Source organism: Dendrobium catenatum, unplaced genomic scaffold, assembly GCF_001605985.2.
Source record: "Dendrobium catenatum unplaced genomic scaffold, ASM160598v2 fragScaff_scaffold_306, whole genome shotgun sequence".
NCBI classification, from domain to species: Eukaryota; Viridiplantae; Streptophyta; class Magnoliopsida; order Asparagales; family Orchidaceae; genus Dendrobium; species Dendrobium catenatum.
In genome coordinates this window covers 297,338-320,029 of record NW_021318768.1, presented here as the reverse complement: position 1 = coordinate 320,029, position 22,692 = coordinate 297,338, and the positions used below count along the sequence as shown (strand labels likewise).

Genomic DNA, 22,692 nt, shown 5'->3' with positions numbered 1-22,692 from the left:
GAACACAATTTCTTCAACATTGTAAGTTAGGATTAAAACATGATCAATATTTAATTAGAAAAATATTTTGGAAAGATAAAAAAATATTTAATGTGAAACTTGTTTTTTCATTTTTTTTGTAGTGAAACATAAAAAATATTAAATAAACAATCTTAATATATGTGGATAGAGTTTAATTCCCTCTAGGATGAGATTATTTATATTATTTATATAAGAAGTTTCATAATTTCAATCTTAAATTCTTATTTGTTTTTTGCGAACTAAATCTTGCAGGTGAAAATTTTATATGAGGAAATCGTTATATTTGTATACAGTAAAATAATAGTTGCCAAATTTATGTAAGCTTTTTTATTATTTAATCATATAAGAAATATTTTTGTTTGTAAATTATTTGTGGAATTATATATATATATATATATATATATATATATATATATATATATAATTGAAGGAAGGAGGTTAAAATTTGTTTTTATAATTGTTCCTTCATTTTTTATATATATACAAATTTTTTGTATGCAATGAAAATTTTTGTGATTCATAATATCTTATTAGGTGAAATTGTCACAAAATTTTGGTAGGAGTATGACATGATTGTATAATGTAATGATAAAAAATTCACAATTCATCTTAAGCCTTTACCAATGGTTGGGCTAACATACATTGTTATTCTTTGGCCTTATATAATGAACCTAACACCCCAAGGATTCCATAGTCTTCATATTAGATACCTATCATGGACTATTCATTACTCTAAATCACAACCAACATGTTAGACTGTCAATTCTACTATGTGTAACACTTGGTACCATATTGCTTCCTTAAAATATAGTACTTGCCCCACATTGTTTGCCATTGCAAAGACTGATTGTCTAAGATGCATGCATCAACATCACCTTGAACCACCAGATACTTATAATAACCTTCTATGTTAGACTTCATTAGAAAGAGATGAACTAAAGCCATGCTAAAATTTAGTTCAATTATATCATGAGATGGAAAAATTAAAAAAGAAAATCATATAATTGAGAGACTTCTCCTTCCTGAGCAATTGGTCTTACTAGTTTAAAATCTTGCATCTTTTCCTCTTTTCACCCATTAATTAGTATTCACTCTAAATTCTCTATCTTCTTGAAGATGGACATTCCCTTATATAGAAATTAATCTAACTCAAGCACTTAACATCCATCCTCACTCTAAACTAAAAATCATCTTCTCCCCCCTACCAATTGCAATATAAAGATAATTTTGGCATACCATGTATCAATAAATAATTCATGCATGATTATGGATATGTACGAAGCATATGTACCTATTGCGTGCTTGAATATGTGCGGTGTTAAAAGTAAGGGATTAGTGTAATAGCTTTATACAAAGATTTATGACATGCATATAAAAGGGAAGAATGTTGGAGATGCTGAACGTTTATGTAAAAAATCCAAAAAGAGAAAAAAAAAAAAAACATTAGGCTTGACTCTATTGAAATAATCCACCATGTATTTGAAATTACAGAAGTTTGTTCTTATGCACAATTGGCTAATATTAGATAATAAATTAGGCAACATTTGTTTTGTCTCCTATAGGTATAGTTGAGATTATGAGATTAGTGAAGGGATGTTGATGACAACAAATGATGTCAATTTGGCAATGGTGGTTGGACCATAGTTAGATTTCATAAAAATACTCAACTATGATATAACATTATTAATATATTTTCTTCAAAATAAATTTAAAAGAGGAAAGTAAATATTTATATTTCAAAACTATTAAATATAACCAAAAAATATCCAATAAATATTAAAAATGGACTTATTATTAAAAAATATTCATATTACATGCTTAACAAAGATTAAGATATTCAATTTATGAAAATGATTGTGTAAACCATATTGATGGAGGGCACTTTGTCCTTGGATAAGGGTGAAGTATATGATAAATGTGATCATTGTAAAGATCAAAAAGTCCAACATCACAATCAAAATAACCTGCCAACATGTTGCTCGAATGATCGGCGAAATATATGCAGTTTGGATTAATTCCGATAGCAGCCTTATGATGCAAAGAAAATGCTGTTTCTAACCAACAAAAAAGGAGTACCCCCCAGCTCGTTGATGGGAATCTATTGAGAGTAAGAAGAAGACGAAGAAGAAGAAGAAGAAGCCATAGTAATTGTCGAAGAAGAAGTAAAAACAGCTGGCGCAAACTTGGAAACGAAGATAGCCCTCGTTGTTGAATTATAGTAGCTATCAAAAGTTGTATCAATCACCCTCTCCTTTTTTAGATGATTTCCTAATGAAAAGGTAATATAGTAAATATGATAGAAGTTTCTGGTGTGATGGTATGGGTTGGGCATACTCGGGCAGATCAATTCAACATTTTGTCCATTGAGGTCAAAAGCAAGCACCAATGACAAATTTGTGATTGCGTAAAATCTTTGATTTTCTTCATGAAAGCAAACATCCTCAAACTACTACTTGACCTATGTGTTGTAAGGAGATAGTTGTGGTCCGAGAACCCAAGTCAGATCTTCTAACCTTGCCAAAGCTAGCTCTTTTGTAATGCCATAGATAACAACAACAGTTCCAGAGGAGTCATTAGACGAGATAATGAACTTATGAAAATATGTATCACGTAAGTCATCACTCAATATGCCAAATAAAAATTCAGTGCGAGAAATCCTAATGGAGCCATCAGGGGCATATTGTGGGTTGATCAAGGTGAAAAAGGAAGGGGGAAATATTTTAGACTTTGTGATATGGTTGAAGAGATGAGGATGTAGATCTTTTTTGTCAAGGGTCACAAGACATCCATCCTTAGAGCCAAAACAACGGTGACCATAGTGGGGCTACCAATGGAGGACAAGCGACGATGGATGTGACAACAGCTTCTTATCTTTCTATGGTAAGTTCGTGGAAGGTGAGTGTATCAGAGGCCTCTTCGACATCATAGGAAAGGAGTAACCAGGGGGAGGGACAACATTGAAATCCAAGGAGTGCATAGTTGGCAAGAGTCAAACTCCATGAGGTGCAAACAACAGATAATCGGACTGAGTCAGTAATGGACAAGTGTGATGAGATGCAATGGAGGATATCTATGGGGAGATCAGACCATGCCATAATATTATTGTTTTTGTGGGGGCCAATGGAGGAAAAGAGCTGCGGTACCTTTCAACACTACCACACTCGGACATAAATTAATTAGAGTTGGAATCAAATATGCAATCTTTGTTAGAGATATAAATATGTGGAATAGAATAAGTATTTGTAGCAAATATTCAAGTGCATTAATTTTTCTTCTCATTTGTGGATAATGAAATTGGCCAACTGGCATTATCCATTAAAAGAAGAGGGTCCAAAATTCATGTCATAAACAATAAATTTATTATTTAAAAATTTATATTTATTTTTAAATTTAAATTTATCTTTTATTACATGCGATTTATTAAGAGATCGAGCGATACTATTTGTGCCGAAATTTGGCATTGTTTTAAGAGGTCTCGAAATGATTATTCTTAAATATATAAATGAGTAGAAGATGAGAAAACATATATTGTACTTGTGTTGTTGTAGAGAAAAGTATTTATTTATAATAGTTATATTATTTTGTTTTACAAAATAAATTTGGTCTCTTAATGGCTCTTTCATTAGGTTTGAAAAAGTTTATTTTTAATAATATTATAAATTAATCATATTTATGATTAATTTAGTTCTTATAATAAAAAATATATCATTAGTACATGAAATTTTCTTAATTTTGTAATATTCAAACCACTCACTGATTTTGATTTAAAGAGATTCCACTGCATATCTTGTTTCCTAATGAGACATCATCGTTGAGTGATTGGTGGAAGGAATAATGAAATAAATATAAAGGTAAGTAGTCCATCATCGCCAATTAATTGATAGGCAAAATATTAAAGTAAAATAATGCATGTATGGTGCATATATGTCTATTTCCTTTGTTAGAAAGTAATCAACAAGATTGGAAAATAAATCTCATTTTTCTTTTCCACCCTTCTTCTTTCACCCTCCTCACCATTGGTGTCTAGACAAACTTCTTCTCTGCTAGACTCTTTTATAGTCTTAGAGACGAATGAGGAGGCATTCGTGATTGGTATGTTGAAAGCTTTATAGAAATCCTAAGAGGATCAAGCACATTAATATCATCCATGGAGAACCATTAAGGTTGAAAAATATATACAAATAAATAGTCATATTCTCATTGATGGAATAACTACCCCTTAACATATAGTTCAACAAGGTTAGTTATGTTTAAGGCTTCATTTTAGATAGCTTTTTTACTACTTAAAACAACTTCTTTTTAGTACTCAATAACAACAACAACAAACAACATCAAGTCTTTATCCCACTATGTGGGCTACATGAATCATTTTTTATCCATTGTGCCTTATTAAGAGTCATATTCTCATTTAATTCTAATAAAGAAAGGTTATTTCTAATATTTTCTAACAAAGTCTTCTTAGGCCTACCTCTACATTTCCTTACATAAGCCAAATCTAATACATCTACTCTCCTAACTAGGTCATCGTAAGGCTGCCATTTTATGTGAGAAATTAAAATATTTCTACTAGAGAACTACTTTAAGAAGCAATAAAACATTTTCTGCGACTGTATCGAGCTGCATCGGAAAACGTTTTCCTGTTATTTCAATGAAATATTTTTAGCATTACTCGTACATATTCAACCTCTGGTTTTGCAGCGTTCCAAGTATTTGGAAAGCTACAGTATATCAATAAGTTATGATATCAAAAAAGTAACTTGTAAATCTTTAATTCTTCAAAAAGGCAGACAATAAACTCTTAGTACTGTGAGAGAACATATAAGAATACTTCTGTAAGGAAATATCATATTGATACCCACGTATTTATGATTGAACAAACTATACACAACAGCTTATAGTCATCACAAACTTCTTTCAAATTTGCCACTAACTCTAAAACACACACACATATATATATATATATATATATATATATCTTCATCGAGTTACAAATTAATTAATTAATGTGGCAAACATAAAGCTTTTGTTGGTTCCAAATGGGAATGACTACGAAGAATAACATTTTTCTGATATCATAGCATAAGGTACTTATTTTAAGAGTTTTTTTTTTAAAAAAAATCTTAATTCATATACCAAACTTTGATAAAGCTATTTTTTTGGGATACTAATATCAATTAAATCAAACTCACATATACATAACAAATGTAAGCTTCAAACTCAAAAACTTTTAAGGAACTTTTTGATCATCAAATTTCATTGGGGTATCAATATGGATCGGGTTTGGGTCTGATCTTAAATTAATTTGCGAGCAACACGAACCCAACATGATAACTAGTTTTACTTTAAAATTATTTAAATTAATAATAAAAAAACTTTAGAAGTAATCTAAAATGAGTCATTTTCGAGTCAAATTGGGTAGGTGAGTCAATCAAAACTTAACTTATTTAATAAATAGGTTGAAATGGATGACTCAAACCCCAACCCATTTATTAAACGGGTCAACCAAAAATTGAATTTTTTGGGCCGGATTAATGGGTAGGTTCATTTATTGATACCATATGATTTAAGTAGCATTTATCAAAAATCCTATTAAAGGATTACAAGAGATAAAATAATTTCTATAGAATTTAAATCATGTTTCACCTTTATTCTGAGCTAAATTTTGATTTGCAAAGTTGGGGAATTGTTAAATTTACAAGATTTAGCAAATGGAGTGCATTTAGGGCAGAGAAATGAGATGTAGATGAGAGTTACTTTGATTTTATAATGAGCTTCCGTCACGATTTTTCTGTTTCCTTTTGGTTGATTGCATTGTATAGACCGGAAGAGTAAAGAGTTAGGACTAAAGAGGGAGGATTAGACATTATTATTTTTGCCTAATCTTAATTCACCTTCAGAGGAGATTTCTGCTGATTTAATAATATGTTTTGATTCTTTAAAGGCTACTATTCATGATGTGATGTTTGAAAATTCTAATAAGTTTCAGGCTCTGCAAAATCTGGAGGAGAATTTGGTGAATCCTCATGTAGAGAATTTTAATTTTTGTGAGAAGGAAATAAGTTTTTCTAAATATATTGCTAATGTACAATCTTCTATGAATGTTTCATTAACTTATGGTAAGTCTACTAGATCCAAAAATTCCAGGAAGGCAATGACCTCTTCTAGTAAGTTTTAATGTTATTTCCTAATATTACTTCTTGGAATGATATAAATTTTCAAAACTTGGATAGAGCTAATGCTTGCAAGAACATTGTTAATAAGTTTGATGTGGATTTATTTTTTATTCTTGAATCTAAGGTTAATTTGGATCAAGTTAAAAAAAAAAATATATATATATATATATATATATATATATATATATATGTTTCTACAAAAATCAAAATAAAAATAATAGTATTTGTTATTGCTATTAGCTTCTGCATTTTAAAGTTTAAATTTGGTTGCTTAAAGTTCAAAAGGGAATTTTGAAAAAGATTTTAAAACACAAATTCAACCCCCTCTTGGTGTGTCATTTAGTAGTTCAGGTGGTTTCACAACCATCCATTTAACTTTCATGGTCATGTCATATAGAATATATTGGCTCACTATGACGATCTACATTGGAAGAAGCAAAAGTTTTAACAAGATGAGCCCTTATAGGAAAAATATATTCCCAGCTCTTGACACTATAAAGTTAGAATTGTTTGACTTATATTCAGGGGCCTTTGATGATTGCTATGTTGAAATGTTCAAACTTTATCAATAATTTTTACGGCCTACAATCTAGTTTGTAGTGGTTGGACCCTTTCTATAATCTGATTCTTTTGATGCTCCTGATGCTACACTAAGTACGATATCAATTTTATAAGTTTTTCTCAATATTTTAATCTTCAGGTATTCATGGACCTCCTAATACATACACAAGCATTACTAAATAAAAAATATAAAACAAAATAAATAATAAGAATGAACCAACAATGAGAAAAATAAACACACATAACACAATATAGATAATTCCCTCAAAAAATATAACATCTAGTCTAGGCACCTAAGTCTATCACTCATAATCCAGTTCTAAGTATACTAAACCTTTCATAACTAAGTGCTTTTATAAAAATATCTACTAACTAATTGTTAATATTGATAAATTGAAAATCAACACAATATTTTCGATATATGATTAAGTAATGGTGAATAATATTGTGTTTTGTATAAGAATGTTGAATTGAGTTCTTTTTTATACTAAAGACACTAGCATTATCACATAAGATCGATATGGTGTCGACATGTAGACTAAAACAAAAAAGTTATTACTTTAGCCATATAGCTAGGTGATGCAACTTCTTATAGTTATGAGTTCTACTTCTATAGTATATAATGCTATACAATTTTATTTTTTATTGGACCAGGAGATCAATGAATTTTCAATGAATTGGCATATTCCTAATATATTTTTCATATAAAATTTATAGCTTACAAAACTTAAGTTAGAATAACCTATCTGGTTAAACAACACACTATCCCTAGGATACCAAATACCCATGCCTAGTGTCCCTATGAGATATCGAAGGATACCTTTAACCATAACATTTGGTGATTATCTAGATTCATCTTGAAAGCGTGCTCATATACATATGATAAAACTATTCCTGAGAGCTTACTAACATGGTTAAGTAAACCACATCCGTGGTTTCATTTTGGCGGCATTAATTGCCAAAGATTACTAGAGGCTCAATCATTGGTAATTAACATGCCGCTGATAATAATTGCCTCTGCGGTTCAGTCCGCTAATCCTGGCCTGATGCCCTCTACCATCGTCGGCACCGTTGAATCTATTTTAATTAAGGGATTTTTACATACACAACACCTAAAACTTTAACAAATATATATTAAACACCTAAACTACCATATTTACTTATATATAACTAAAAATACCAATTTTTTTACTACTCTCTCATGTTGTTTAAGTTATGTGTAAAAAGCCCTGCCACGCATATCTTTGGCAATGCATCGTATTCCCTTCATCTTCCCCTTGGTCACGAGTCCAAACCCTTGCCTTCTATGTAGCATTTGAAGGTTTCACATAAGGCATATCTTCCCTTGGCCTCGCATCTTCTCGGTCGCATTCGAAGAACGATCGGCAAAGCTTGATGTTCGTATTTTACATTTTGTGAACGTCTTAGTTGTTGTTCGAAGATTGAAGGATGGTTCAATTTTTTTCACCATATCAATGTATTAGTTGTTGTTTTCTTGTCTTCTTCTCCAATCAGTCGCACTTCGCCTCCTGTAAGTTGTTATTTTCTCGTCTTCTTCTCCAATCAGTCGCACTTTACCTCTTATAGGAACCAACTAAAACCTATTGAAATTAGTCTGCTTTACATCTTCTCATCTTTATATATGTATAAAAGGTTGAAGTGGCTGCAAAAAGTAATTAACAGATGTAGATGCTAACTTTTGGCTGAGAGCAGAGTAGCTTCATGAATTTGGAAATTTGCCAGGAATTTTGCATCCCTTCAGGAACAGATAAGAGTAATGCATATGTTTAACTTACTAGTTTTTTTATTTATCAAGTTTAATGATATGCATTACTGAAGTTGCCAATTTTTCATTTTGAATGTGTTTTTTAATTGCTTCTCAAGTCATTTAGTCATTCTGTAATGAGTTCAAGCTCGTCAGTGACACCAATTAAAAATGCAAGTAATCAAATATGTTGCCATTGCAATTTACAATGTATAATATATATGTCATACAACTCGTATTATGGAAGAAAATTATACAGATGCTCCCAGAACAGATCAAAAGGTGATTGTCATTTTTTTTCAGTTGTGTGATAAAGTAAATGATTCGCATAGTAGTGTACAAGTTGCTGAAACCAGCTGAAGTCAAGTTTCTTTAGTTAGAACTGACCTTGTAGAAATAAAAATCTTGTTGGTTATTGTGGTTATTTTAATTTTGATTATACTTGTTGTTTTAAAATCTTTGATCACGAGCTGTAATTATTGCTCACTTTTTATTTGAATAAGAAGTATCTCTTTTCTGGATATTGAATGAACAATTACTTGGTAATTTTCTTTCACAAGATTTGCTAAAAATCCAAAACATGATCAAGCTATGCTAACCGTTCAAAGCTTTGGTTTGCCTGGGAGAATTGATAGAATGCATGATCATGATAGGTTCAAAAACCAATAACTAATATTTCCACCAACACTACAGGAAAAACGTCATTTTTCGGCGGCCATTTCTGACGGAAAAAAGGCCAAAATGCGTCGGAAATTAGCATTTCCGGCGGATTTCCTAATTTTTTATGGAAATATTTTCGCCGGTTTAATACACATCGAATAATGTCTTCCGGCACAAAATAATTCGTAATAAATATTTTGGAAATTTCGTCGAAAATCCGTCGAAAATTTCACCGGAAATGCTGTCGAAAAAATTATGTCGGAAATTTGTCAAAAAAATTCCGTCAGAAAATTGCCGGAAAATCCACCGGAATTTGTGACGAATTTACTTCTGCTGGAAATGAGCTGTTTTCCTGTAGTGTAAAGCCTTTTAAAAAATTCAATTTGACACTAAACAAAGCTTCAAACAGGTTGAAGTCAGTTTTCATATGGAATGTTGGTTGTTAACCAATCATGGCTATACAAAGCTTCAAACAGTAAGCAACCTCACAAACTCTTTACAGCTTACAATACAAACAATTTCAACGTTGGAATAAGCAAGTATTGCACAATCATCCATCTAAAATATTGCTTCATTTGGTGTAACAATCAGATAAATGAATTGTCTCATTAGCATTCTCCATCCAAAATACTACATCAGGTAAAAATTTCTCAGGTGACAATTTCTCATTAGTTTTAACTTTCTATTCCTATTCCAAAGTCCTACAACAAAAAACAAAACTAAAAAAAAGTTAGTTTGGATGACGTATATTCAGCTTTGGATGAGCAGTCGATGTGGTAGGCAGCTGATCATCAGATATAGTCTCTTTAGCATTCTCCTCACCTTCCACATTTAATGGATTCTTACAGATGCTTTTATGATGTCCCCATAAGTTATAGTGACTACACATGTGTCCAAGTTTTATTTTAGTCCCTTTTTCCAAGAAATTCTTAATTCACCTTTTTTTAGGTCTACCTCGTGGCCGAAGAGAACTTGGCGTTGTAACTACCTCACCATTACTAACAGTAGCCCACATATCCTTTCCAGGTAGTGTTGAGATTGCACCATCATAAGCCATTTTGTATATAATCATTAAACAGAAACTGTTAAGATAAATAATGCAACAAGAAAATTAGGTGGAACAAAAAATAAGGTAAATAGCTTACTTATTTAGGTATTAGTGATCATCAATATATGTATGTCATAAGGTCTCGTTCCAATGAATGCAACACTGTGTATATAGGGTAGACCACTTAATTTCCAAAAACCTTAACTACATTTCTTCCTTTCTATGTCAACCTCGTGTCTTTCATGAAGTCCCTCAACTTCTGCTCTATTTAAAGTCGACTGGAGAATTATAAAATGATATTTTCTCGTACTTATATCTCTTATGTAATCCTCCGCCATAGGTACTAGTTGACCTCTCCAAGAAGCTCAATTAATCTTTCTATGAGACCATTGTTCATAAGCATTCCTCTAATCATGTCAACCAAATCAACTACGGGCTTACTTCTAGCTTCTTCAACCCATGCATTAAATGATTCAGATATATTGTTCGTATTGTAGTGATTTTTAATGTGCTTTGAGAATGTTGCCTTAGACCACTTGCATGACAACACATTTAAGTAAGAGAATACTTGTGGATTAATTTTGAAGATATCTTCAAGTTTTATGTGCAAATCATGTAGCTTGCAAGTGTTTGCTACCGTCCAAACCAAATTCTAAAGTTTGTGGACATCTTCGCACCGAATAAGTTTTTTAATGTTCTTTCACATTTGTCTCATGCACACTCTATGCTCAGCATTTTGGAAAATAAGCTTTATAGCTGGCCCTTCTCCATGTCAGATATGACGGCTAATTATTCAATTTCACAACCAAAACTTTCCAACAAGTTTTTTAAGAACCACTCCCATGATTTCTTGGACTCTGATTCTGCAACAACATAAGCTATTGTGTAGAGACCATTATTTCCATCCAAACAGTTTGCGGATAGTAGTACGCCAAGATATTTTTATTTGAGATGGCAAGCATCAAACTCCAATTAAATGGCAACCGACAATGAATCCGTCATTACACAATTTGAATCTAACAAAGAATCTCTTGAATGCATTATTTTGGTGTCGCACATGTATGTAATGTGAGAACCAGGATTCTTGTTGGTTAGCTCAAACCTCGGCATAGGCACCCACATATAGTTATCATCAACAGAGCCAAACATTATATCTCTTACTAACTCTCTCGAATGCCAAAGTTTCATATATGGCAATGATAATTTGTAACTTATCTCCAATTTATTGCTAATTTCTTTTGGCGTGATATCAGTATTTTTCTTTACAAGGTCTTGATTGCTTGAGCAACCCAAGTAGTAGCATCTTGGTTGTTTTCGGCTCTATTGACCCTAGGACATAAATGAGTTGATTCAATTTTTCTGATTTTGAAGGAGCGCCCATCATGACACAATGAGGCATGTACTCTCCATGGATAACCTCTATATGCACAAGTAATAATTACTCTAGATTTGTCACTAGCATGTATCTTTATAGCATAATTCTATAAAATTGCATTAGACCTAACTGCTTGCTTGAAAGTTTGTGAATCCTCAAACCTCAAACCAACACATAAATTATTTGCCTCATCATTTTAAGGTATGAAGAACTCATCGCAACGATCATTTATTACAATATCATTATTTTCTCCGATCTTTGAGCTAAACGGATTCATTTCAATTAATTGATTGTCAATTTTAGTGTGAATGTTCTGTGATTGGGACATATCTTCCTCATCATATTTCACTACAACCGCCACCTCAAATCTATTCCTTTCATAAGAACTGCCAAGCATGCCAAGTACATCTGATTCGCTTGAAACCAACTTGTAATCCTTAGGTGATGTTCCATTCACGTGATAGTGTAAGTTGAATGGTTGATCCCTTAGCCAATGACAAAGTGCTTCAACTCGTTCTTTAAGCAACAATAAATGGATTTCATCTCTCTGTAGCTTTAAGATTTTCTAACTTCCACCCACATACTTCATTCAAGCTTGACCTTGCATCTCACTCCAATATCCACCAAATTTGAGGACAATATAGCAAAAATGACTTGAATTCATTTGTGTGTGTGTATATAATTAATGAGTTAAACAAAGTGAACAAAAAATACACATTCCTCTCAGTTCGAAAACTTTAAAATTAGTTATAAATTATTACAACAAGTAAAGATAATTCATATAGCATGATATTTAACTACTCAAGAATTCATATAGCACGCTATAACAACTCAAAACTTACGGTTTCATGTCAATTTAGAAAACTTTAAAAATTTATTACAAATTTTTATAACAACTCAAGATAACTAGTATAACATGTTATTCAAATTAATTTTGAGTTAGAACATCAATAATACCAGCTCGATGATAAAGATGCCACGGTGGTCATCGGAGAAGTCATACGAGAACAGGAATCTTGGGCATTCAAATGGCTGGTTAGAAGAAATAGTTTCATGAGTTGGAGAATATCTCACGTGGGAAGAAGGTTACACTACATGCTCGAGCGAAGAAGAGGCCACGATCTTCCTCGTCAAAGAATCTTTCACGCACAAATAGGTCGAGGAGTGGAGTGGTTTTGATGGAAACGTTACAGAGTGTTATTTCAAATGTTAGAAATGAGTTTTTAGTGCTATATAAGTAAATATCGTAGTTTAGGTGTTTAATATGTATTTTTCAAAGTTTTAGGTGTTATGTATGTAAACATTTGTTTAATTAATATTAGTTAATTTTAAATCCTTTTTTCTTAGAAAATTGAATCCTTTAATTTAAAATTAATATTAACTTAAAATACTTTATATATTTTAAGTTATTATAATTATTAAATATTTAATATTTTTATTAATATTTAATTAAAAATAAGTTAAATAAAAATTTAAAAAAAAAAAAAATACTTGTCCAATAGGTTTGAAATTTAAACATTTAAACTTAGAAATATTTATAGCCTTAAGAAAATTTTTTTACTAGTTTTAAAAATCATTAAGCCACCTAATTAATTAACTTAAGATTAAACCCTTTATTAAACCTTAAAAGTTCTAAAAATTATAATAAATCAAATTTAAATTATAAAATTACACATAATAATATAAATTAACCAAAATTCAACACTTAATCCAAGAAAAATAAAAGCCTCTTGACTGGACTTTAATTTCAAGATTAATTTAATTTTGATTAAAATTTATTTTAAATTAATTTAATTAATTATTAATAATTTAAAATTTTAAAAAATTTTCAAACACCTGAGAACACATCTTTAGGTCTTTTCTAACCTTTGGAGGTAATTTCAAGAAGTTTGGAGTTCATTTAGATTTAACCCCTAATTAATTCAATTAAATAATTAAAATAAATACCAAAACTTTGAAAAAATATAGCTAATTCCATACAATTTTAAATTGAGCAAACCCAAAAGCATTAGACTCCATTTGAGGTCTAGTATTTATAAAAAATATTAAACTATCATAAATAATTCAAATTTAAAAAGTTAACTTTTTTTGTCAACTTTAAGTCAAAATCAAGTCAGAACTTCAAAAATTTATAACTAAATATAGAAAAACTCAAATCTAGTAAAGTTAGCCTCTAATTGCTCATCTTAAGTTCTATTATTTAAGAAGAATATTAAAACTCCATAAATCAATCTTAATCTAAAAGTCAAATTTTGACCCCTTTAATTAATGCATTTAAATAATTAAAATACTTTTTAAATTTTAGTAATTGATCTAAAATCCAGAAAAGCTTAATCTAACCGTAAAAACTAGTAACAAATAAATTCTAATTAAAATTCATTAACCTTCAAATCTTAATCAATTCAATTCACTTAATTTATTAGTTACCACTTGGTAATTCGAGCCTACAAGGCTATTAACTTAGCCCCACGAAGGTGAAATAAACTTTATTACCCTAGTGAGCAATAAAGGTGGTATCCATTTAACACTTTAAAATTAATTATAAATTATTAATATTTAAACCTTAACTAAATTTTCCTTTAAGCCTTTAAACCAACAGAAACATTATGCAACTTTAACTAATTATCATATATATGACATATCCAAACCACACAACTTATTTTACAAACTTTAGATGGTTTGCTAGGACAATTAACTCTAGTTTTAGGCTATGCTAGTGTCTACTTTTATATTGTGTGTTGGATTTTTTGTGTTATCATTGTATGCTAGTTGCGAGTATGATTTATGTGATTATTTATTTAATTTATGCAAATATTTGTATTGATGTAATGGATGTTAGATTTACCCTTAAGTTATAGATGATTTAAATGTTAATATAATCTTATGTAGGTGGTCATGCTCATACAGGTCATAAAATTAAAGTGGGCAGATAAAATAAATTTAACTTTAAATTAACAATATGTTATGTATGTGCTTCAAAATGCTAAGTCTCCCTTTTAAATTAAAAGAGCATGATCAAATGTGGCTGGTTTGAGCATTTTGAATTTTATTATATAAATGCTTGGGATGTTGATTTAATTGTTGATTATTTAGGATAACCCTGTAGGTTGTTTGAGTCTAGATTTTAATTTTTATTCAAATGTAATTTAATGCAATTGAGTTATAATTAAGAGTTGTAATGTTAAAGTTCTTTGAGATCGGATATTATACATCCATTTTGGAATCAAAAGAGGAAGGAACATCCCTTAGGGAATTGTTTCTTTCTATTTGAATATCTAAATTTGGATGATTTAAAATATCCAAAGGAAAAAGATAACACCCCTTTCGAGGGGGAGTTTCTTTTCATTTGGATATCCAGACCCAATGGTTCCAAGGATCTCGCAAAAGGATGAAAAAGTAAAGATTGAGAATAATCTTATTCTCAAAGTCACTTGAGCCTTAGGAGTAGAATCTAGGTTATTATTAGTGGTACCTGACCACTTTATTTTCTATAAAATTTTAAATTGTAATATTAAGTGACACTTACCACATGGACTTTATATTTGAATATTTAATTTAATTTATTTAATTAATTAATTACACAATAGAAAATGACATATTTTTCTAGCTTTATTTTTTACATGTCGTATTTTATTTTCTCCTGGAATGATCAGAGGCTTGTAAGGGTACAAACAAAAAATTTTCTACTTTAATTAAATGAAAAATTTTAAGATAACATAGAAACTCTAATGACTTTAAAAGTAAGCTAGGATCGTCAAGAGTTCTCATGCATACATATCATATTTTTCTCCTTAATAGACACCTCTCCACCCCGCATGTGGGTTCTAGCATGCCACCTGATTTATTAGGGTGTAGTCGTGTTGAGGAGAAGTTATGCAATCTCTAAAATAAAATTATTTTTAAGTTTGATTTTAAAACTACTTCATTCTGATTTAAGTATTTATTGAGTTAACTAGTATGCAATGTATTATATACAAATTTAAAAGTATTTAAATCTGTAATTACATCTTTACTTTTAGCATCAAATTACCCAACATAAGTTAAGGGGTCAATTAAGATTTGCTCTAGGTGTCAGCCCCATTTCCTCAAACTTAACTAAACAACACACCTACCACTCTTACATAAAAGACTAGATATATGATTTTGAAGTGCCTAGGTGGCTAGCTAGCTCTCCAATCCAGACTAGGGTAAGTCAAAATTTGCACTTCATTAGCTAGCTTCAGTTTACTGATTTTCAATACCTAATTTAGACTTAGGTTCTGAGGCATGCTCAGACTATAAGATCTCAATCTTTTGGGAATATAATCATAACTTTCTAATAAATTGATCATTCAAATTAAATCTCTTTTAATCAAAATTTAATCCTAATACTTAGGATAATCTTAGGTGCTTCTGAAATATTTTAGAATCCCAAAACACATTCTACATTTCCTCATTTGACCTCCACAAATAAGTGTTTAACCTTGTTTCAATCTCATTTGAAATTGAAACTTCAATCTTTTGATATCATTTCTTGAAAATTCCAAATAAATTTTCTACCTTTATTTTAATTAGGAGTATTAATAAGAAACTTAGGTTTCATACGATTTAATTAAATAAGAGGGCTTGCGCTAGTAGGAAATTTAGAAACCCAAATCAAGTTTTCAAAATCAAATTTTTAAAACATCAATTAATTATCTTCGTGAAAATCAAGGTCAACGATCATTATCGTCATTTTCAAATGATTGATAATAAACGTATCTTCTTTATTTGGGAAGATATATCATTCTATATCATATATTTGATTATGAAATAAATGATCCCTTATCTAGAATATTATAGTCAAACACTCAATCAAACATCATTTTGATCCTAGCCTCCTGGATCATATGTTATCCTTCCCTGAGTTTAACTATGATAATCAGGATAAATTCAAAGTTTTGTAATCCGAACCCATTAGAGAATGATATGCTCACCTCCGGAGGTGATATATCATTTATAATGAAGTGTTCGATTTCAAAATTAAAATTTCAGAAATTAAATTCTTCCAAAGATAAATTATTTTTTTCAGAACTCCAACAACTTTTTATTTAAATCAAATAATAACTAAGATTTCTTTTACTTTTAAATCAAAGCAATTGCTCAACATATACATCCTCATCTATAACTCCATTTGGAAATACATGTTTTACATCACTTTGATATAATTTAAATCCTTTAAAATATTTAAATGCTAGTGGAAATCTTATAGCTTCTTAATGTGCAATTGGGGCAAATGTTTCTTCAAAATTCAGTCCCCCCCTCTCTAATTATATCCTTTTGCAGTCAGACTTTATATATATATATATATATATATATTACTAATTAATAGCCAATTAATTTATTATTCTTAAATACCCATTTAATTTAAATTGCACTCTAATCAATAAGTCTTGGTACTAACTAACAAACATCATTTATAGAAATTTGAATTAGTTTTCTTGTATAACTATAATTCAAAATTCATATATTAAGGCGTACCTACATTAATAGGCTCAACCAATAAATAAAAGTAGTATGACTAACCTCCTTTTTAAGGCTACGTCAAGTCCTATAACCAAAAGAAGTGTATGCTAAAATCAAGTCCCTAGGGTGGATATTTAACCCTAAGTGTTCTAAACTAGGGTTTGAGATATACCTCAATCCACACGGTGGATTCGGGAGATCTTGGGCTCGTTGGATTCGTGTGATCAGCAGTAACAATCTTCCTCTTGACCTCGAGCTCCAAAAAGGCCTCGATCGGACGGTAGGAGTCCCGAAAGGTCTTTGGCCTCGGTTTCGCCGGATTTCTCGCCGCCGGCGAGCCTAGGGCGCCGGGATTTGACGTGGGAAAGGTGGAGGAGCATGAGGAGAGCTCTCACGCTAAGTTTCTCGGGGGGAGACGGGTTAGGGCAAGAGCAATCAAAAAAAGATCCTAAATTGGACTTAATTTTGGGTATTTAAGAGCCAAGGTTTGAGATCAACGCCCAAGATCGATCCACCGTCCATCACCAGGCTAGATCAAGTGATTTGGGCGGGATTTGGAGTTTCAAAACGTTTGGAGGAGTTAAGGGCATTAATTAGGCTCTTAATTGGGCTCTAAATAGGCTATTTAAGCCTATTTAAGACTTGGTTTGACCAAGTCAACGATTGACTTGGTCAAACCAGTCAAGGGAGTCAAGGGGGTGGGGCTCGAGCTCAAGAAACCATGAAAAATAAATTAAAAAAAGATTTTAGGCTTAAAGGGTCCCATTTGGTCAATTCTGGTTGACCTGGTCAACCGGGTTGACCCCGGGTCCAAGCTCGGGCTCGACAGACTCGACTCGACCCACTGAACCCAGTGGGGAGGGCCATAGGGTCTGGCTTGGTCAATTTGACCAAGTCAACTCTTTAGGCCCGGGTCTGGGCAAAATCGAGGTCAACATCCATTAGTTAGCTTCGGGTTACTGATTTTCAGTACCTAATTTAGACATAGGTTCTGAGGCATGTTCAGACTATAAGATCTCAATCTTTTGGGAATATAATCCTAACTTTCTAATAAAATTGATCATTCAAATTAAATCTCTTTTAATCAAAATTTAATCCCATTACTTAGGATAGTCTGAGGAGCTTCTGAAATATTTCAGAATCCCAAATCACATCCTACATTTCCTCCTTTGACCTCCATAAATAAGTGTTTAATCTTATTTCAAACTAATTTGAAATTGAAACTTCAATCCTTTGATATCATTTTTTGAAAATTCCAAATAAAATTTCTATCTTTATTTTAATCAAGAATATTCGTATGAAACTTAGGTTTCATACGATGTAATTAAATAAAAGGGCTTGCGCTCATAGGAAATTTAGAAACCCAAATCAAGTTTTTCAAAACATCAATTAATTATCTTCGTGAAAATCAAAGTCAACAATCATTATCGTCATTTTCAAATGATTGATAATAAACGATATCTTCTTTCTTTGGGATGATATATCATTCTATTATCATAAATTTGATTATGAAATAAATGATCCCTTATCTAGATTATTAAAGTCAAACACTCAATCAAACATCCTTTTGATCCTCTGTGATCATATGTTGTCCTTCCATGAGTTTAACTATGATAATTAGGATAAATTCAAAGTTTTGTAATCCGAACGCATTAGGGAATGATATGCTCACCTCCCGATGCGATATATCATTCATAATGTAGTGTTCGATTTCAAAATTAAAATTTCAGGAATTAAATTCTTCCAAAGATAAATTATTTTTTTCAAAACTCCAACAACTTTTGTTTTTTAAATCAAACAATAACTAAGATTTCTTTTACTTTTAAATCAAAGCAATTGCTCAACATATACATCCTCATCTATAACTCCACTTGGAAATTTAAAAAAAAAAAAACTCCATTTGGAAATACATGTTTTACATCACTTTGATATAATTTAAATCCTTTAAAATGTTCAAATGCTAATGGAAATCTTAGAGCTTCTTAATGTGCAATTGGGGCAAATGTTTCTTCAAAATTTAGTCCCTCCCTCTCTAATTATATCCTTTTGCACTCAGACTTTTCTTATATATATATAAAATAAATAGGTACTTAAGAATAATAAACCAATTGGCTATTAATTTTTTATTTTTAAATTCTCCATCATGATCACTATGAATAATGGATTGAGTACAACCCATCTTGATTTGAATATGAGGTGTTAGAAAATGGTATTAGAGTTTTGAAGGATGAGAGGGGACCTATGATTATGATGATTTAAAGAATGAAAATGGCTCAATATCCGAGTTGATTATAGCCATCTAATAATAACTTTTTTTTTTTTGGCAAAAAAGATGAGCTAGCTCTATGACAAGGATTGGTTCATTATCATTATGCTAGATAAATTATTAAATAAACCAAACAGTTATCTTAACATATAAATCTTAGTTGATAAGTAAATCAAAGTTTAAATAAATAATGAAAAATATGATTCAATCCATTTTCTTAAAGCTATGGTTATCCCTTGTGAAGTTCTTGAGGGTAAATTATGAAAAAGCTACTTAGAAAGCTTCTCGATTATCTACCATTAAGTTATCTATGTTCCTCTCTTTCATCTCTTATGATCAACTTCAACTGCCTATTCTTGGAGAAATTATTTTATGCAGACACCAGATCATTCGAAGACAAATGAGAGCGCGCCACATCACCCAATACACAACATCGATACACAGAAAAAAGTGACGTGACACACTTACATTTATCTCCTGATGCAGTCCGAATCAGCACAAAATTATTAATCCTCTTCTTGAATTTAAATCCAATAATAAACTATCATCTACTTTAGGGGCTGACCAACCCCCTTAATTATGAAGGTGAGCTAACTTTGAATTCTATTTTTAGCCAACTTTATCATCTTTACATAATATTCTTCTGAAAATCTCTTCAAGCGTTCTAGAAGGTTCCTCATTCCTTCTGGAATGCTCTTCTTTTCTCCTGAAAAGATTACAAGAGCATATCTTCTCCATAATTTATAGAGGTTCTAGAAACTTAGCCGAGCTAAATTGATCATTAGATAGCTCTGGCTCAGCCAAATCAAGGTACACAAGCGACAATGTCTTATATTCTTACCCTTGTCTTATAAATAATGATCACTACAATTTGAGAAAATTCAACAATTATAAATTTCAAAACGAGTTATATAATTCCAAGCATAACGAAAGTTAAAAATTTAAACTTCGATTAGGACAATTATTTTACTGTTTTTTAAAACAGCTTTTCAAAATTAACAATTTTTGTACTAAAAAAATCCTTTTAAAAAGCAATAGAAAAACAGCCCCAAACGAAATCTTATTACTCAAGGCGCCGCATTCAATGGTGGCCAACCATTTTCTCCGTCATCCTGTTTTAATATGATAGATTAATAAGGTCATTAACAGGAACTTTTATTACGTCCTCTGACCGGACGTAGCTCTACGTTTGGTCAGATGATTGTTACTCGGTTTTTGCTCGGTATTTGGTCGATATTGCTAGGAATTCTTTGATAATAACGAGGAATACCGCTCTGTGAAGATCAATATCGAGTAATACCGAGCAATACCGAGTAACCCCCAAAAATACCTAGTTTTTTAAAACTCGATATTTTTGAGGATTACTCGGTATTGCTCGGTATTACTCGGTATTTTATCTTCACATAATGGTATTTCTCGTTATTGTTAGTATTGCTCGGTATTTCTCGTTTTGTGCCTGCGATCTTAGTGCCGACCGAACGTAGCTCTTTGTACGTTCACCAGACATAATAAAAGTTCCATTAACAGACACAACATTGTGATATTATAATAATATCACAAGTACAATTGCACACACCATAGATACCTTTCAACATGAGAAATTATTTTGTACGAACACTGGATCGTCCGAAGGTGAATTAGAACGCTCCATATCACCCGATACACAGCGGTACACAGCCACGATACACATCAAACAGGTGTCGTGACCTGCTCTAATTTATCTCCGGATAGCGTCCGTATCCACACAGAATAATTTCACTTTCAACAGACACCACAAAAATTTAACTACAATTTTGTATTAATAGGAGTCAGAAGAATTAGAATCTATTTGAGACGATTACAATTTTTTATTAAGTTGATTATAAAATTATTATGAAAAAACAACTTAACTATTCTAATTACAAAAGATAACTTTTCACCGTATAAATAGTAGCAAAAAGTATTTGCGATTGTTGTTCAAAAACCAATTTTTTTAAAAAAAAAGTTTATCCCAAACATACCTTTTACTCAAGGAAGCTACATTTCTGCTTCATCTCCCAGTACTACATTTCTTTTTAAGAAAGAGCAGAATTTCAAATCGTCACATCAATAAATTCCTTCATTTCAAACTATTAACCTGTGATGAATACGTCCAGAAGACCTCACATCCAACAGGAAGAAGCAGATTGGGAGCAAAGCGTTAGAACTAACAGTCTAAACAAAATTATTTACATGGAATTGCCTTAGCAGAAAATACCGCGTTGAGGTATTGATAAGTAGATTTATATGTCCGTTTGGTATTTGACGCCATTGATGAGCTCTCAAATCTTATAAGCTTAAATTTATGTACCATGGTGATCACATAATAGATGTATAGCCTCACTCCAAGTCCTTAATAGCGTCCTGCATGGTGGAGAAAAACTAAGTCATCAGGTGATATGATTAGACTAGACTGAATGAAATTGGTCAGGAAGCTTCTCGTTCAGTGCAGGAATTTACAAGAAAACAATGCATTTACAAATTAACAAGAATATTTAGTGAAGTTGTAAACACTAACATTTTAGACAAATTGATCATGAAGAGGGCATGAAGCATTATCACGCAGAATTTTAAAACATTATCTTTGTTTGGGGAGAAATTATTCTGTACGGATGCTGGACGTAGCTCTACATCCAGATGCCACGATAAAGAGCTGCGGTATAGTAAAAGTGTGACGTGACGCATTCTAATTGGTCTCCGGACAGCGTTTGGCATCCGCACAGAATAATTTTTCCTATTTGGGAACCCTTCGTTGTGGCATGAAGTGGGTATGAACCACATAGTAGAGATTTCAACTGAAAATAGCATCTTACGAAGAGCTCCCAAACAGAGCCAAGTTCATGTCCACAATGAATGATCATCATACTCAATGGAACCATGACCTACAAATGGGCGGATCCAGCCTATTTTTTAGGATGAGCAAACTCAATATATAAAAAATAAATGCAAAAAATTATATATATATATATATTTCATTAGCAAATATCATTCTCAACACAAATATCATTCTCAACACGCTCTTTCTTCTTCAAAAACAAAGGCGTTAGGGACTCAAACGGGAGTTGGTTGAAACTTCCCCTCCTCTTATTCATTTAGGGGCAACGTGGATCTACCCCTGCCTACAGAAGCTTCTTCTAATTGTTTGTTTGTATCCATATTATTGCCTTCTCTACGACAGTAACTATTCACCCTTTCTACAGCTTTTAGCAATTAGAGGGATGATAGTAGATTTCAAAATGGTCATCAAACCTACTGCAAAGTTACAGAAAATATCCAGCATTATATGTAGTTCCTTGATAGCGTTACTATACATCATCTAAC

At 31.4% G+C, this 22,692-nt stretch overlaps 1 protein-coding gene across 1 annotated transcript in view; it reads right to left on the bottom strand.

Annotated features, from left to right (window-relative positions):
• Nucleotides 1-21,423: 21,423 nt before the first annotated feature.
• LOC110115726 (TVP38/TMEM64 family membrane protein slr0305) overlaps nucleotides 21,424-22,692 on the bottom strand; it is a 30,312-nt gene continuing 29,043 nt past the window's right edge. Inside the window, exon 7 of the mRNA XM_020849056.2 lies at nucleotides 21,424-21,735. Within this exon, the coding sequence (XP_020704715.1) occupies nucleotides 21,712-21,735 (24 nt within the window). The 3' untranslated portion in view covers nucleotides 21,424-21,711. The remainder of the gene's footprint in view (nucleotides 21,736-22,692) is intronic.